Source organism: Centrocercus urophasianus, unplaced genomic scaffold (genome assembly GCF_019232065.1).
Source record: "Centrocercus urophasianus isolate 14NV4802_14NV808 unplaced genomic scaffold, USGS_Curo_1.0 seq_937, whole genome shotgun sequence".
Lineage (NCBI taxonomy): Eukaryota > Metazoa > Chordata > Aves > Galliformes > Phasianidae > Centrocercus > Centrocercus urophasianus.
In genome coordinates this window covers 1-18,170 of record NW_024885574.1, presented here as the reverse complement: position 1 = coordinate 18,170, position 18,170 = coordinate 1, and the positions used below count along the sequence as shown (strand labels likewise).

At 46.5% G+C, this 18,170-nt stretch overlaps 2 protein-coding genes across 2 annotated transcripts in view; one reads left to right on the top strand and one right to left on the bottom strand.

Moving 5' to 3' along the window:
* CCNYL1 (cyclin Y like 1) overlaps window positions 1–11,035 on the top strand; it is a gene marked incomplete at its 5' end in the record, with an annotated part of 33,569 nt that extends 22,534 nt beyond the window's left edge. The window contains 4 exons of the mRNA XM_042839467.1: window positions 661–780; window positions 2,727–2,893; window positions 6,338–6,500; window positions 9,288–11,035. Of these exons, the coding sequence (XP_042695401.1) occupies window positions 661–780; window positions 2,727–2,893; window positions 6,338–6,500; window positions 9,288–9,404 (567 nt within the window). The remainder of the gene's footprint in view (window positions 1–660; window positions 781–2,726; window positions 2,894–6,337; window positions 6,501–9,287) is intronic.
* A 3,050-nt stretch (window positions 11,036–14,085) lies between these two features.
* Window positions 14,086–18,059, bottom strand: FZD5 (frizzled class receptor 5). Its single transcript, XM_042839466.1, has one exon. It carries the CDS (start codon window positions 18,057–18,059, stop codon window positions 16,332–16,334), a length of 1,728 nt encoding a protein of 575 aa, XP_042695400.1. The 3' UTR covers window positions 14,086–16,331.
* Between the last annotated feature and the right edge of the window lie 111 nt (window positions 18,060–18,170).

The window sequence follows — 18,170 nt, the reverse complement described above, 5'->3', positions numbered from 1 at the left end:
TGGGTGTGGTGCTCAGGGACATGATTTAGTGGAAGGTTGTTAAGAGTTAGGGTAGTATGGTTAGGTTCTGGTTGGACTTGATGATGTTTAAGGTCTTCTCCAACCTGAACAATTCTATGATTCAATTTCAGTATCTTGTTCTCGTCTCTTTTTCTGACAGGTTTTTAAGTCTAAGATCACTATTAGATTTCTGGAGAGAGCACAATCTTTCTTTCTGGGGCCTTGATATTGCTTAACAGTCATTTTAGCATTGCTTTTACAGACTAATGTATTTCTAAGCTTGTATTCTTTGCTGTATTTAGAAGCAGCTTAGCATCACATCAGAATTGAATCTAGCTGTTCGTTACCTTTGTTATCTTCCTGGAATATCTCAAGAAAATGTCCAGTGAAGACTTTTCATGCTCTTTCCCATTAGCCTTACATATCCAAATAGTGTTGACAACAAATATATCAGCCGAAGCTATTGTGTTTTTAGGTTCATTTCTAACATTCATAACATTGCAATGCTATTTGTTTCTTTCAGTGTATGATTTTGTTTTGCCGCTTAGATGGGAAAGGTTGCATAAGCTTCTGCTTGTTCAGAAGAAGTAACTGTGTGTGACTGCTCTTCTCGGTTAGTAGTAAGACAAACTTTCAGTAATTCAGAGGACTTTATTTCAGCGGGAAGAAGTTCCGGATGACTACTACAAGCATGACCCTGATCACAAGCACATCTACCGCTTTGTTCGGACGCTTTTCAGCGCTGCACAGCTGACAGCTGAATGTGCAATAGTGACGCTGGTAAGAGATGCTTGATTACTGAGTCTTAAGCTGTTGGAAGACGCCTTTCCCCTCAGTGAATGAACTGGGCTGCACTGAGATATTACACTATCTTATGAAACCATGTTAATAATGAAGACGCCATACGACAAGTTCATTAGAAAATATTTCCAAGTAGTTACAGAAGTGGATAACTTAAAAGGATCTTAGCTTTCCTGTATTTGAATGTGTAATACTTAATTACTTGTCCAATCAGATATTTATTAAATTCATAAAATATATAACTCACTGAAGAAGCTCGAGAGAGGCCCAACATGAGATACCATAAACAGTGGGGTGTATTAAGATCACACACAAAGTCATGTTTTATTTCTGTGGTACAGGGTGCACGTTAGAATTTGTATTAACTGGAACAGTGCAAATAGCATGCCCTAAGAGCTGAGAGTCAATAGCGCAGGAATTCCAGGATATTAACTTTTCTTACTATTATGTCCTTCAGTCACAGACACCTTTCTGTCTGCTCCCTTTTTCTTTTTCTTTTTTTTTTTTTCCTTCTTGGACCATTTTCCCCATGTGACTGGAGGTGCGTGGAAATTGAGAATAGTAGTAAGAGAAAATCATCTCACCAGAGTGTGTTGTTTGCTTTCCAAAAGCGAGATGGGTATAAAAAGTACTGATCTTTATGCAGACACATGTGTTTATATGCCTGCACGTATACACACACACACACATACACATAAATACCTGAAGGGAAAGGGGAAAAAACACAGCTGATACAATCACTGCATTAGAAGGTCTCTTAAACTGTGCTTTGTTGCATACTAGACTTCAGTCTTCATTGTGGCTTGTCTGCAGAACAGTCTGAAAAGAACAGAAAAGAACTATCACCAAAAGACAGTGTGGCAATTAAGCAGGCTCACCTTCTGCTTTTCCAATGACATGCGAGCAATTTGACAGAATGGGATGATGGTCCCAGGCAATCTTGACACCTAAAGTATTTTAAAAATGGAGTTGTTTTTTGAAGTGGTCTGTACCACTAGATGGCTCTGTTATTACGGGAACGCTTTCAATCCTCTCGAAGACTGTAAGCAAAAGATGGGAAGAAAGCATAGGGAAGCCCTGGTAAGTAGGGGTTGATGCTGCCCATAGACCTATGGGCACAAAAACTTCCTGTACTCACCAGGTTATCTGAGGTTTCACTGGGACCTTTGACCTGGTTTAGGTAGCAGAACAACAAAACTAGGAACCTGTTGCTCTTGAAAGTTGTGATTCTGAAGTGTAAATACAATGACTGCTCCAAAAGCAGTGCCTGCTGTTTTATTCTGTTGGCCCATGACATCAGAGGGAAATCTTAGAGGTATGGCATTAGAGGCTGAAGCTTCCCACCAATATTCCACTGCATGCTGTGTGTGACATACGGCCACAGAGGGGCAGTCTGACCAAATGGCATCTGACAGGGAAGTGTGAATGGAGCAAAGATGTGTTACTGAATTGCTCCATGCGGAAAAAACACCACCCACTGGCGATCCTCAGTGCTCACTGAGCATTTATGGAGACCAGACAGTGGATGTGAGCACAGTGAGGCAGTGGGTGGTGCGTTTCAGCAGTAGCAACACTGGGTCACATCTGCTGGTGCAGATTTTCACAAGCACAGCACACAGCCTCCTGTTAATTGCTGGAGAAGACACATAGCTCATGGTGCTGACTGTATGGAAAAATAGTATCTTGTAGCTGAGAATTTGCTCTATCAAACAGCGTTGTGGTGCCCTTTGCATCTTTTGTAGTTTCCTTGGAAATAAATAGGAGGCATTATTTTCAAAACAACATATGTAGTTATCACCAATAATTTCTTTTAGACAGTTAATGATAATGGGATAACATGGTTATATTTGACCGGAGTGTTTGTTCAGAAATCAGCTTCAACTCTTGATTCCACATGTAAAACTGTTTTGTTTTTTTTTTAACAGGTTTACTTGGAAAGGCTTTTAACCTATGCAGAGATTGACATCTGCCCTAGTAACTGGAAGAGGATAGTCTTAGGAGCTATTCTGCTGGCTTCTAAAGTCTGGGATGATCAGGCTGTTTGGAATGTGGATTACTGCCAAATATTGAAGGACATTACTGTTGAGGACATGTAAGTTGCAAGTTTTTACAAATCTACGATGTTTTCTAAACAGCAGTTGTCCTGATAGTGCTATGTTGAATGCCTCTCTCTGGTGCTACAGGATACACACAGTGCATCTCTGGTGCCAGGCTTCATTGCCTCTTTTTAGTCTTATAAAAAATCTTTTTGGAAAATAAAAATTATCATTTCATGCGTTTTTGCTTAGAATTAGAAAAATTGCAAGGTAAGCTGAAACTTGTGACTTAAGTGTCTGCCCCTACATCCAGCCAATGCATAAATATTTCAAGGTCTGAATTCTTAGCTGATGCTCTTGGAAGACAAGTGTCATTTCTGTTAGGATCTGTGGCTGTGTGTCTTGCATCCAACTACTGCGACAGGTCCTCTTTGTCAGGTGTGTTCTTAGACTTGCCTACAATGCTGGGAACAAAATGCTCAATCTTAGTACTGCTTGTTCAAGTAGAGCTGTTTCTTGTACATATTCTTGTCTCAGACACAGGTTCCAGTTTTTGATAACTTTGGAATCCACTCTTTTTTCTTTATGAAGTCAGCTTTAAGTCCTGTAGTTTCTGCAGTTTCAGAGGATGTTCAGGTTGTACATCATGGTGGCTCTGTGCCAAGTGCTATGGCTAGAAGCATGTTTGTGGGGAGTAGATTTGGCCCATAATATTTTCAGTTAAATTCCTTTTTGTGAAGCTCTCTCCCTCTCTCTGCTTCCTGCTGCATTTCTTTTATGACGGTGGTAGAAATACTAGGTTAGCTTGGTATCATTCATTCTGGCTTTATTAAACTTCATTAAATACCCTGTGTGTTTCTGAGTTTTATCACACTGTGATTGACTGTGTGTCCAGGCCTACATTGTACAAGTCAGTTCTGGTACAGGAGCAAACAGGCAGTAGCAATTTGCACATAGCACTGGTAGGCTCCCTATGTCAGATATTCTGCCCTTGCCCAAAGTTTTCTTCTCTAGATTCAGCTTAGAGCTAACGTTTAAAATACAGCATTTATCTAGGACTCCTTAGTAAGAAGAGTGTGCTCTTCCCTACAGAAAACTCTCCCATTTTTAGTTTCCAAAAGAGTTCTTGGTTTTTCAAATTATTTTGCTTTGCAAACAACAACAGGAAACATAGCATCTTGTTTTATAGGTACCCCTTGTCTGGGAGTGCTTTGTCTCCAAAACCGGGGCTATGCAGCCATGCTTTCAGGAAAGCATAATTAGTGATTTTATACAATGTGCATCTTCACTCAACCTGGCTCAAGTGCTTATCTCTCTGAGGAACACACTTGAAGCGTTGTTGCAAATAGCTCTGAGATGGCTGAAGTGAGGTCAGCGATGCTGGGAGTGCCAGGGTATATACATCTTGCTCTTTTTGATGTGTCTTCTTCTAGTCCTCCTTGGAATAAATCAAACTGATAGCACTGAAACATCTGTAATAAGCAGGATGCTTATTGTCTATTGCTGGTGCTGGGTCTCCTGAAATTGTTGGTACTTACGTTTTCAAAGCAGTGGTGGTGGTAGGGAAAAAAAAGACTTGAGGCTGCTGCTTCTCCTCAGTTTGGATTTTTTTTTTTTCTGTGATCCCATCTAATTTGAAATGGTTTCGACCTTTGAGTTTAGGTTTGTCCAGAAACTGCACAACCCCTTCTGACAGTGTCCGGGGTGCCCAGCCAGGCCTGCACTGCTGCAGCAGGGCAGAGTTCACGCATCTCAGATTGGGTAATTTTACCACAGACAGAACCCTGGAAAACTGCTTAGAATAAATACTCAGCAAAACTGAGTTTTGAGCTTGTAACACTACCTTCAATTAATGGTTGGCACTGTGCTTAATTGCCAGCTTTTGTAGTTGTAGTTTTGCAGTGGGTTTTTGGGTTGTTTTTTTGTTTGTTTGTTTTTTTTTTGTTTGTTTGTTTTTTACTGAAAAGGGTTTTTGGCTTGGTTTTATTTGCATATTCCTATGGGAAGAAAAAGAAGGAAATTAAACTGATATTTGGAAGTCATCCTTTGTCAAAACTTCCTTGCTTTGATGAGAATGAATCCATAATCACTGAAAAATTAACTGTGCAGCTGCTAATCTTGCTATGATTGCTTGTTAAGGGGACACATGCTGTTCATTCTTTCAGACACATATATTTGTAAATAAAGCACAGGAAACACATGGGAATTATGCTTTCCCAGGTTTTAAACCACTATAAATAGACTTGTTAATCCAATGAAGAATTGTATTTTTATACAATTAAACTAGTGTAGTGAGTACAAAAGGTGCAGTGAAGAGCATTTATTCACAGATAAATCAAGCTCTGATCAGCTGATCATCAAAACATTATCTGATTTACATTTCTATAGGCTTATGACCATATGAACAGGAAATTAATTTTGGCACTAGGTTCAATGGTACTCAAGTCCACTATACTAGAAACAAGCACAAAGCTGCTATTGATATTGACACCCATCATCCAGTACAGGACACAACCTGGATGGTTCTTTGATTTACTTCCCTCTTCTAACAGGTAAAACATCCATTTTAAAAGCTCCCACTGAATCAGTGTCCCTTACTCCCTCGTGTATTTGCAGTTGACCAGCTTACAGAGTCGTCAGATTCTGTAGGTGAAGGTCTGTTCCCAGTGGTTTGGGTACCAACTCATTTCTTCCAGGTTGATTTTATTTACATCAGGAAAAACTTGTTTTAGCTGACCACAGTACAGTAGCTGAAATGGCCCTTTTTGTGGCACAGTGTTTTCCTCACTTTCCTCCAAATATTTTGCCCTGTGAAAACAGACGAGTGAGTAAAAACCGAATGGCACCCTTTAACACAGTACTTTGTTATCCTGCCTAATGCTATTGAGGAGAAAATTCCTTCTGCCACCTAATGCTGCTTATTTATTTATTTATTGGAGATGAATCCATGTTGCTTCAAGAGGCTTTTTTCTGTGAGATAATAGCAGCAGCTCTTCATAGATCCATTTGTTGCCGTGGTGATCTGCCTACTGCTTTTGTTAGTCCAACTCTACTTCAATAAACCCCCTTCCTGTTATCAGCCTGGTGAAAATGTCTGTAAGTTCTTCAGAGCTAATAAACAGCATACATCATTCCTTTCATCTGATCACTATAGCGTGGGGCTGTACGAGAGAGTGAGAATGGCGCATGAATTGTACAGCTGCACTAATGGAACTCTGAAGAATGAGCCTCCTGGTCAGCCCTGCGAGTGCACGACAGGGCACTACCTTTCTCTCCCAGCTGAAAGTGCCAGGACCCAAAAGCTGCACCTTGTTTCGAGCACCAGTGAATGAACCATCTCTTGAAATGAATAATACAGGCCTCTCGATGACTAGTTCAAAGTTGCTGGTTTTATAAATAGCCTAGAGGTCTCCAGTTGTTCTGTTAGCTTTTTTGTTGTTGGTTTTTTTTTTTCCCAGCTAAAGCAGTATTTTTTTTCTTTTGTTCTCTGTCCCTCCTAGGAACGAGATGGAAAGACACTTCTTGGAGCTACTGCAGTTTAATATCAATGTTCCTGCCAGTGTTTACGCCAAATACTACTTCGATCTTCGCTCCCTAGCAGATGACAATAACCTGAGCTTTCTGCTGGAGCCTCTTAGTAAAGAGAGAGCACAGAAACTGGAGGTAATGGTCTGAGGTTGCCTGAGCAGGGGACTGTTGCATGTGTGTGTGTGTGTGTGTGTACTAGGAGCGTCTGTTGCTAATCATATTAAGTGGCAGTTAGAAAAACCAAAAAGCTTTTAGATTAGTGTATTATGGGCTGATTGAACCCCTTTCTGGCTGCAGCTAGCACTTCTAAAACCATGCCTAGGCTCAGTTAGTTCTCTGAGGAAGGAGTGGAAGCCTAGCAGATCACTGCATAAAGTGGGTGTTATATGAGGAACTATAGTTCAGCTAGGCTACTGAAGATTGAAAGAATAGTGTCATATGTAATGGATTGTCTGTCTTTCCCTGCTCACAGTCTGTATTCCGAGCACTGAGAGACAGTCACACTTGGACCATTCTAAATACTACCAGCTGAAGTTTCCCACTGCATCCCACTGCACAGCTGCTTTTAAATCTAGAGAGAGTGCTCTTGCTGCTCTCACGGTTTAATAAACCATTTGTTAGGGGGACAGCTGCAGAATTAATGTTATTTTTCACAATCTTCAGAACTCACCTTTCCAAAGAAATGTTATTTTGAGACAAACTTTTAGAATAGTTGCTTCTTAGGAATGCTTCAGCATGCCCAGAGGAGTGTAAATACAGATGACTGGCCCTTTTTGCTAAATGGAGAAGGCTGCCTTGGTGCAAGTCCCCACGGCGTTCTTTCACGTGGCGGCTTCGTGTTAAAGAACTTAAGCAGCGTTGAACTTTCTTGCTAGTTGGTGGAGACACATAAGACATTTTGAAAATACCTAAATTACCTGGGTTCCTAGGCAAAACTTTCCTCTTGACTCATGCAGCCTTTCAACTGTCAGTTGACAGCCGTGCATACGTGTTTTTGTTGACCTTTCAACAAAGACATTAAACACGGGCCCCATGTACACTGATGCCCCATTCGGACAGGGGCGTTCTGCAGGATTATTGGCTCATATTGTTCTGTTGCCCACCTCCAGTAATTCTGCCGAGCGCCAGTTTTTCTATTTCCACCCAGAGGTGGTTGAACTTTGGTAATAAGCCTTATCCCCCCTTGTCCTTTGGAATGATAGGTATGATATGCCTACAAATTCCTCTATTTAAAGTGAAGCAACACAGCTCTTCTGCTTTGTTTCAGCCTTGTTACTCACACTTTAAGCTAACACTGTCACTAATTGTAAATGTGGTTGTAGGGCAGTTCATATTCCACTGGAAATTGTTTACTGAACTGCTCAGAGCCTGTGGCATAAGTGGATGATTTACAGGTTGTAAGCCTGTTTCTTTGCTAACATTTGGGGGCTTGGTGTTTAAAAGCAGAGTAATTTTCCCTACAGCATGCGCTTTGCCATAACACACTCACTGATGTGCATACATAGGACACTTTGGTTTTTAATTCTAAAACGTGATAAATATTTAAACCATTTGCTAAACTTTTTAATTCTACCTTTCTGTTAGAAGTATTTGAGGAGCAGATAGGCACCTCTGTGAAGCAGTGAATTAGTATTCCAGGGGCTGAAAACTGATTTATAACATATGGGTGACTGGGGCTAAATATGTCAACACAGGTTGCCTTATGATTGATGTGCTAGCATTAAAACAGGATGGAGAGTCTGTCTGGTCTTGCACCGGGAGCTCATACAGCCAGTGTCTTAAAGAATGCCACTCTTGAGCCAAATGCATGCCTCCAGAAGGTCGGCAGAAATAAATGTAAATAATTATTTTAAAATACACTTAGGGGTTTATTCATGCTCAGAGTGCTTTTTCACCTCTTGAACTTCCAGAACACTGGGTTGTGCTGAATGGGTGCTGCCTTAAAGGGAAGGTGTAGACTTGTAGCTGATTGTAGCACTCTGAAAGTTTGTCTCCTGATAGGTGGTAAATTATTAATGGCAGTAAATGTTCAGGACTGAAATTCAGTTCAGCCTTTTATTACTGGTATCCTTATTTATTTGCATTGATTGTGTCTGAAAGCTTCAGTCAGAAATGGGCTCTGCAGGAGAGGACACGCACCGTTTTCTGCACAATCGTGTGTTATACGGGAAATAATTAGGCTGGCACTAAAAAGGCTGCACCAGAATAAAGGCAGCTTGACTAGCTAAATAAGCAGAGCAGAGCAGAGGTAAGCCAGTAAGTGGCTGAAAAAACAGTTAAATACGAAGTTGTCCACATGTGTGGATATGTAATAGCTGTATTAATGCCCCAGCTATTGCCGTGCCATTGAGCAGAGAGCTGCCCTCCCTTCTTGACCTGACTACATGAGTGGTCTTTGGTGGAAAAAGCAGCCTGGAGGAGAAGGTGTAGAGATGGTAAAGGGAAAATAGAGCCCTCTCATACACCTCTGTTTTCTGCGCTCACTTGTACCAAGTGACCAAGGGCAGGGTTCTTGTGGGAGTGCAGAAACCATTTTGGCTTGAGCCTTTTCTCTCATAAACGCCTATGTGCATTTTAGTGCTGTTAGAAGCCCAAACACCAGATCTAACTACTAGGTACAATTTGGAACATAACTTACATGAACTCGTAAGTCTGAAATGGATCCAAGTTTTCCATTAGGTAATGAGACTCACCTTTTCAGTGTCTTGATTCCTAACGGATAAGGTTCTTGATAGCATGAGGAGAGACCCCCTTAATACTTTTCTGCCAAAGTGGTAGTTCTTTTCTGACTTTGTACGTAAAAAACCCAATAGTACCACAGCTGCAGAGTGCCTGTGCTGTTCGTATGATGCTTTGTAAAAACTTCCTTGAAATGTTCCAGCTTTTCTAATGAGTACTTTTGTTTCTGAACATGATACCCAGGCTATCTCCCGGCTGTGTGAAGATAAATACAAAGACTTGTCAAAAGCTGCTATGAGACGATCTTTCAGTGCTGATAATTTAGTTGGTATCCGCCGTTCTAATGCCATCCTCTCCTGAGGAGAGAGAAAGGTGCAGCACCATGAACCAGCGTCCACATGAATTGGAGGAATACCACCACTCCATGCACACAAGCCAGCGGTGATGGTGTCTTCCAGCAAAAGGAGAGGAGGGGTAAAATTAGCCAAGGGAGCCCAGAGCTTGAGGAGCATACTTGGTGCAAGACAAGATCTTTGTCAAATCCACTCTCTCCTCTTTAATTTATCCAGAGATGCAAAAACAAACTTCTCTCCATCTTTTTCCCACAGATGTTTGCTTACTATGTAGGCCTATAGCTGTGAACTCTTGAGGTTTTTAATAACAAGTAGTTTTAAATTTTAGAATTTAAACACTAACCACATGACTATAGTTACAACGTTCTTCCCTCCTCTCCCCTGTCCTACAGAGTCCCACCGCATTTGTACTTCGGGTCAATGCGGTGTTAAAAACAAAACAGAACGTGGGACTCTTTAAAGTATCAAACTATTCTGGAGCTGAAAACAACAAACAGCTTTGACTTGTGTTGATGGTTTTTCCCTGGTTTGGCTACTAAAAGCTGCTATTATTGGTGATCTGTTCATAACCAAGAAGCTGCACAGCAGGAAGGAATCCCAACTCTGCACCAACAACTTCACTCCAGTAGACTGTCAAAGGACTTAGTATGTTTTGAGTGGTGGCAGAGAGATGGTTTTCTCTATTGTTAAAATATATAGGGTCCATGCTGCATTTCTTGTGAATTATGGTGCTTCTCTCATTTTCTAATACTTGTTATTGCTCTGGAAGAGACGCAAGCTGTATATTTTTTTGAGGCATTGAATGAGAAAGTTGGTCTGGAAATATCATCACCATCCCAAACAGCGTAGCAATCCAGTGGTGAACGGCATGTGTGCAGCACCGCTTCTCGAGTTCTACTGCAGATCTCTTGTGCTATATACAGTGGAGTTCCTAAAGCTGATATTGTGCATCCATTTGGCTCCCATTGAGGCTTTGTTTCTTGGGAGGGATTTACAATCATGATAAGATAGAGTTTGAGAATCTTGGACTACCTAACCAGGTAGATTGAAAAAAAAATTAATTGAAAATTATCAAAAATATTTCTGTAAAACTTTTTTTTCCTTTTTCCTCCAAAGTGAATTTTATTTTGTGCAACTGCTTTTAAGGCTTGGGTTTTTGTTCCTTCTGAGACTTTGGAATGGACCTTACTTTCAGGCTCTGAAAATGAACTCTGAGCAGGATAAGTATTACTAGACTCTTCCTGTTACATGCCTTTGTAATATCTTCCCTTCTTGGATCCAAATAGATTCTAGGCTGTTTGTCTAGGAGCCCTCCAAATGGCACAGTTTCTGTGCACTTCATCTAGCCAAGGTCCAGAAACTCACACTAAACGGTGAGTCCACATGCTTTTGAGAGTGGAGGGTAGGGAGTGGGGGTCTGAGTGTAACGATCAGTCTGGCTACACTCAGCTGTTAAAATGATGCATTTTGTCTTTTGTGGTATGCAAATATGCCTGCCCCTGGCTCTCAGATCCATGGAACTTGGCACTTCAGGTATTGATCACAACTGAATTTTGGAAATAATGCTACATCTTCAGGTGGTTTTCCTTTCTCATGTTTGTATTAAAAGAAAAGCTAATAAACTCTATTTTAATTAAAGTTAAAGGTAAATTGTGTATTCTGTACAGTTGTCTGATTTAATTCTCCCTCTATTTGCTGCTGTACAGCTTCTTTCATGTTTGAGAGGAAGTGGGGGGCTGTGGAATCAATGTGCATTAAGGCCTCCCCTGTCTCTGTACCTTCCCCTCGTGTTCATTTTGCTGAGATTACTCGGGAATTCTCTGAAGCCCACAGCAGAGGTCATTGGGCAACTGTGTGCTGCTTGCTGCGCAGGATGGGCCAGGGCCCTCAGCTGGATGAGCAGCAGAAGCCTTCTGTAGCTGCCTGGCTATTTCCACTTGTTTTAGTTTGGAATTTGACTCAGCCCTCTACAATATCTGTCTGGTGCTAACTGGAAGTTTTTAAATCCTCCCTTGAGCACTCAGTAGGAATCTACAAGCGACTGGGTGCCTTTTACTTTGTGTGATGGGGTCTGGATTCGCTTCACTGTGGGCTGGCACATGGTTTCTGTAGCTGCAGCTGTTCAGCTCTAAGGTGCTCAGCAGGAACTTGTGGCATTCACTCACCTTTTGGCCAAAGTAGAGCGAGGCTCGTCCTGATCTGCCTGTCAGGTGGGTGTCAACTCAGACAGCTGTACTCTTGTCCAGGAACCTGATGCTCCCAACTTAATTTTGCCTAAACTTTAACTGGTTTTAGTTTTTCTGTAGCTTAGCCCAGAGCACTTGGTCAATAGAATCATGATTTCTTAAGAGAGGGGAAAATAGCAATTGCCCTTAACATTCTGGGCCATATGAAAGAGATCCAGGAAAACATACCTACAACATTTCTTAGGTAATCAGTAGGAAGTAAAACTTTTAAAAGAGTGCAGTTGAAGAACAAAGATAGATACAATTTCAGAGGGAACAGCATTTGGGGGGTGGGTTCTGCGGGGAGCTGAGCTGTGCTTTATTTGTTGGCAGTATTTTTCATACAAAGGCAAAATGAAAAATAATAGAATCATCTCTAGAACACTAGCATTACAGTGAGTGTACCTACCTCTGTTGCCTTAGAAGAATACCCAGCAACAACAGCCTGCGATGAGAATGCTCCTTTGTGAAGAGTAAATCTAAGCTGAGGTGACCTTCGGTTGCATTCAGTCCCAGGGTGGTTCCACTTAACAGCTTCCCTAGACAATAGCTATATCGTGACCCATCAAGAGTAACGCGAGCAGTGTGTGCTACAGGTCCATATGGACAGCAACTCACTGATGTGTTTCTGGGCTACATGATGCCTTTGGGAGTCAGAAGGCCTTTCTGTTTGTGTATGGGGACTGTGTGCATTTTGTTTCTAAGGGAACTTTATGAGAGCTACTTCAGCGTGGGTTTGGCAGTTAAGAGGACAGGCACTTCAGAGACTGAATAAATGTCAAGAACATTGCTTCTGGGTAAGAATATACGCATCAGGAATAACCTGACAAGCAGAAGAGGGCACAAGAGCAATTGAGGTCAGAGTTTGCAGGGGGGGGGGGGGTAGCAGCTGTGTGGGTGCTGTTGGCTGATGGGTCAGAGCCCAGAACAAGGCGGGCTGCTGCCTATGGCCCAAGCTGCTAATTCCCATAGTGCAGCAGGGCTTATGCCTGACTGTTCACAGCGTTCTCTGAGAAAGAGGCAAAATATGTGCTGTCGTGCTTTAGCAGTGAATATAGTGCACTGTTGCGCTACCATGCACACATACATATATGCAGTTTAATAGCTGGTAAAGCACATCGCTGAAAATGGGCCAGTTTGCTGCCTTAGGGAGCAAGGCATTTCCAGGAACAAAATCACCACTTTGCCTCCTGCCCCTGTCACATAAAACCCCATTTGCAGGGCCAGATCCCTGTTTTGCCAGATACTACTTTTCCCCACACAAAGTGCATTGCACTAGTCGATACCAAGAGAGCCTGCTCTTGCCTTGAGGGCAGCCTGAATGGGCCCAATGGGACACAGAGCACAGGTGTGTGACACCGCACCATCAGGGTGGGCTGCGTGTAGCTGTGCAGAGTCCTGCAGCCTTTGGTGGTGGTTCACCAACAAATGACTGCAGCCATGTCCCTTCTCTTGATCAAAATCGATCTCAAGGTGGCAGCGGATGGCAGCTTTGCCAAACTCCTGCTTACTGAGGCACTGAGAACACAGAGGCTTCTCAGGAAGCTTTGGCAGTAACCCTGCTGCCAAGCAGGCTTTACAGCTGGAAACAGGCAAGGTGCCTTCAGCACCCAGGTAAGTCCTCATGCTGAGGTGGGGCATGCCCACACAGCCTCACAGCAGCTGCCCTGCACAGGGCAGGCTCAGCTGCTGGGTGTCCTTTGTCTGTACCTAACCACAGAGGGCTCGGGTGAGTCAGTGCATTGCTGGCTCCATCAGTTTTATCATGGGGCACTGGAATGCTGCTTTCAGGTAAGAGATCCTATCTAGTGGGACCCGTGTGTGCCTACACACCTAACTAGATAGCAGAGTCCTGCACCATTAGTCACAGCACAGCCAACTTAACCCCTCATTGTCCTCCCTTCGCACTCTTCCCACCACAGGAGAGTGTACAGCAGATGGCAACAAGGACACTTAAATCAGCACACAACATCCTCCTTGGCCAAGAGCTGGCACCTGCTAAGTACCAAAGGGCAACTCTTTGGCGCTCGATCTCGAGGCAGAGTGAGGGACCGATACCGTGCAAACTGCAAGAACACCAATAAAAGTTGATCGTTAACTGTCTTCCACCAGGAAGGTGTGACCTTGGCCTGCCCAGGAGCTCTGTCAGCAAAGCCAGGGGTGGTGCCAGCAGTACCTGCTGCCAACACCCTGCAGACCCAACTCACTCCCAAGCTGGGTGGGCTGCTGCCATGGGCCAGGGCGCACAGCCTCACACTGAGGGCAGAGCTGTGCAGGGCTTGGTGCTCTCGGCAGCACATCTGCACAGGGCTGCTGCGGTTGCCTCCCAAGTCCCCACTGATCCCTGCCGATAAGAAGACAGCACAGCCCTCCAGCACACTCCTCCCCTTTCCCCACAGTAAGCTTTTGTGGTAATTATCAGGTTAGCATAAGCATACAAGCAAAGAAAACAGCACACACATCTTTTTCCTCATAAATAACTAATCTCTATACTTCTCTTTGAATAAAATTTCTTCAGCTTTTCACAAAATATAATATGGTTATATAAACAAAAGTTGAAGAGCACCACTAAACAACAATGCCAAAACAACACGTCAGTTACCCACAGCACAGGGGCACTGGCTCCACACCTTGCCCTGCCTGCAGGGCAGTGCTGAGGCCAGGGTCAGCCCCAGGCTGCTGGCACCAACCTGTCCTTAGGTCAGAACAGAGTGGCCTCCCGGAAACTTTTCAATAGGCAAGCCTGCACTTGAGCTTGGATTTCTTTTTTTCCTTAAAAAAAAAAAAAGTTTTACACAGTCAGTTAGACTTAAAAAAAGAAGCAAACAAACAGAAAAACACCACCTTTGCCATGGTTTTGTTCATTGTATTGCATGGTGTGCTTAGCTGTATCTACAGAAGGCACTATAGAAAGAGACAAGTCCAGCAAGGCGTGGGTTGGATCAGGTTGGAGCTATTTAATGCCCAGGATTACAACACACATATGCCCACAGTGCCGCGCCTGACCTGCCCCACACTGAGCACACACCTGCCCCAAACCTGTATCAAAGTTCACCCCAGCTCCTGAAAGTACAAAACAACTATATACAGCTATTTACAGTTTGTAACAGAACATGGTGCAATGCTGCCCAAGGTGAAGTACTGCAACACACCAAAACGAGCCAACCTCTGTCGCAACAGTGCCCTGCAGCTGTGAGAGGGTCCCACGGAGCACTCTGGCCCTGCACCGCTCTGCACACATGCCACGTCCTGGCACCATCTGTATCAGCAGCTGTGCCACCAGAGGGTCCCCTGCTTCCCAGACTTTGGTTTTAAAAGGCTTGGAAACCTCCTTGACTGTGAAGTGTTCTGAGGGCATCTTGAACAACCTGGGGCCCTGGCAGTCCCGCAAGAGCAATGCAGCTGGGTCGTGGCGCCATGGTTGGAAGGGGACAAAAGGACTCTCGTAATCATTTCTGCAAAGTTACATATGTGATCCCATTTGGGGCAGGGAAACCAGACTAAACACCTGGGTTCTTTCAAAAGCAGGCAGGAGCTGGCTGCAGCTGCCTCTCAGCAGCCCATCCCTGCTGCCACTCCCTTGTCCCACTCAAGGGGCTGACACAGCATCCATGTGCTACCAATCTAGGCCCAGATGTCCCCAGAGTGTAACGCCTTGCACTGCTTCTGTCAGTGCCCTGCTGCTGCCCAACCCTGGGAAGAGGCTGCGATGCAGGAGAAAGTGTGAGCGCCCTGCTGACTATTCCTGAATTACCTGCTCAGTCCTGAGCCTGGTGCTGTCTGACAGAGGTGCAGCTTCCAAAAAAGCAGCAAGGAGGGCTGGAGCTGGCTGGCTGCTGACCCCACTGCTTCCCAGCACATGCAGCTACCGCCTGCCTCACAGACCCCATGCACACACCTCCTGCTGCTGATACACACACACACAGTGCATTTCGGTCTATGACACGACCCCTGCCTTGCCCCAGGCAGCCCGCACAGCACGGGGGAGATGCTACAAACTTGCCTGACAAAGAGGTGTGGAGCATTGCCAACTGCTTTCCAAAGTGCCAGAGCTAGCAGTGCAAAGCACCAGCCCTGTCAGGGAGCTGGCATGTGCTTGCTGGGGGCTCAGGGCTCCTGGGCCCCAGGCTTCTTAGCAGCGTGCCGGGCTCTGTGTGGGCTGGCAGCAGGACTTCGTTGAGCCCCATGCTCCTGTTCTGCCAGCACCCGTGCAGCTCAACCCCTGCCTCTTAGCCTGTGCCAGGGCCACCAGCTCTCTGCCTGGTGATACGTGGGATGTCCCCGACCTGCTATCCCGACTCCTCTCATGCTTCCCAGCTCTGGCAAGCAGCTCAGTTCTGGTGCTCTGCTGGGGATCACTAGAGATAGGGCTGCCACCAGCCATGCCTGCTGCAGCTCTCCCCCTCGTCCCAGTACCAGCACAACCCATCGAGAGGCTGTGGGGCTGCTGCCACCTACCCAGCCCACACATCACTTCATGATGTGTCCCAGCTCATGGTAGCGCTGGGCTCCCAGCACCGACCCTCTGTCCCCATGTTGCTGGTGGCACCTCTCTTGCCCTGACTGGGGCTACGCTTGGTCCTGGGCTGCTCCGCTCTGCTGTGGGACTGGGGTGGCAGGGTGGCTCTGCCGCCGCTCCCTGTGCTGCAGCACTGGGTCTTTGCAACCCTCTCCTCCCTCCATGCTGGGGTCACCACAGCTCCTTCCGATCACACATGGGACAGCGGGACCTGCTTGTGGTAGGAGGCCATGCTGGGCAGCACCGTCCTGCCCACCAGTGCTGGGCTGACCTCACCGTATGCAGCAGCACCTGCTGGCTTCTTTGGCCGGCAGCAGCGGGCTGTGAAGCGCCGCCAGGACTCGAGAGTTTTGCCAGACCAGATCCAGACGCCAGAAGTGATGCCCACCACAAGGCACATAAAGTACTTGAGCATGAATACAGCATAGTCAGGCTTGGGGCGGTGGGGGTCCCCTGGGCAGGAGCAGTTCTGCGCCTGCTCCCACGCCTCCCGGTTGTGCTGCTCATAGATGTAGCAGGCAATGACAATGGTGGCAGGCACAGTGTAGAGCACGGTGAAGATACCGATGCGGATCATCAGCTTCTCCAGCTTGTCAGTCTTGGTGCCGCCCTGCTTGATCACGCTGCGGATGCGGAACAGCGAGACGAAGCCGGCCAGCAGGAAGAGACTGCCAGTGAAGAGATACACGACCAGCGGTGCCAGCACAAAGCCACGCAGATTCTCCAGGCTCTGGTTGCCCACGTAGCAAACCCCAGCTACCGAGTCCCCATCCACGGAGCTGAGCGCCAGCACGGTAATTGACTTGGCACTGGGGATGAGCCAGGCAGCCAGGTGGAAGTACTGCGCATAGCTCGCGATAGCCTCGTTGCCCCACTTCATGCCAGCTGCCAGGAACCAGGTGAGGGACAGGATGACCCACCAGATGGAGCTGGCCATGCCAAAGAAGTAGAGGAGCAGAAAAACCACAGTGCAGAGTGCGGGGCCCGTGGTCTCATAGTGGATGTGATGGTGCTCGGGGTCGCAAGCCACACTGGCATGTCCCGCTACCAGCCGTACAATGTAGCCCACAGAGACGAAGAGGTAGCACGCAGAGAGGAAGATGATGGGGCGCTCGGGGTACTTGAAACGTTCCATGTCAATGAGGAAGGTAGCCACAGTGGTGGAGGTGGAGAGGAAACAAAGGATGGACCAGAGGCCGATCCAGAAAGTGGCAAAGGTCTTCTCGTCCTGGGTGAAGTAGGGCTGGTAGCAGGGCATGGCGCAGTTGGGCACCTGCCCGGTCCGGATGCGGTTATACAGTGGATGGGACTCCTTGGAGATGGGCACCAGTGGCGCCTTGCACTTGCAGGTCCGGCCGCAGTCGGTGCCCGGCGGGTGCCTACCGCTTGGCAGCTGGCTTTTGGCTGTGTCCTTGGCTGGGCGTGTGGGCTTCCCGAAGAAAGGCGGCAGGGTGGTGGCCTCCGTGCGGTTGTAGCCCATGCAGAGTTCCTCGGCGTCCCCCAGCACCGGCAGGCTGTCGCAACTCATCCTCTCTGGCCAGGCAAAGCCATACTGCTGCATGATGGGCGAGCAGCCCGCCTTGGCCCGCTCGCAGACGGAGCGGCAGGGGGGCAGCGGCTTGGTGTAGTCGGGCAGGCAGATGGGGGTGTACATGCTGCAGAGGAAGAAGCGCAGGTCCGGGGAGCACTGGATCTCCACCAGCGGCCAGAACTGGTGCACCTCCAGCCCGGCCTCGTCCTGCGTGTCGTGGTTGAACTGGTTGGGCATGTAGGTGAGGTTGTAGCCGATGCCCTTGCACATCGGCACCGTGATCTCCTGGCACACCGGCGCCTTGGAGGCGGCGCGCCCCGCCGCCGGCAGCCCCAGCAGCAGCGGCAGCCCCAGCAGCAGCGGGACCGGCAGCCCCTGGCCGCCCATTGCCGCCGCCCGTCCTACCGCCGCCGCATGCCCCGGGCGCCTGCCCCCGCCCTGTCGCCGCCGCGCCGGGAGCGGGGCCGGGAGCGAGCCCCGCCGGGACCGGCCGTGCCG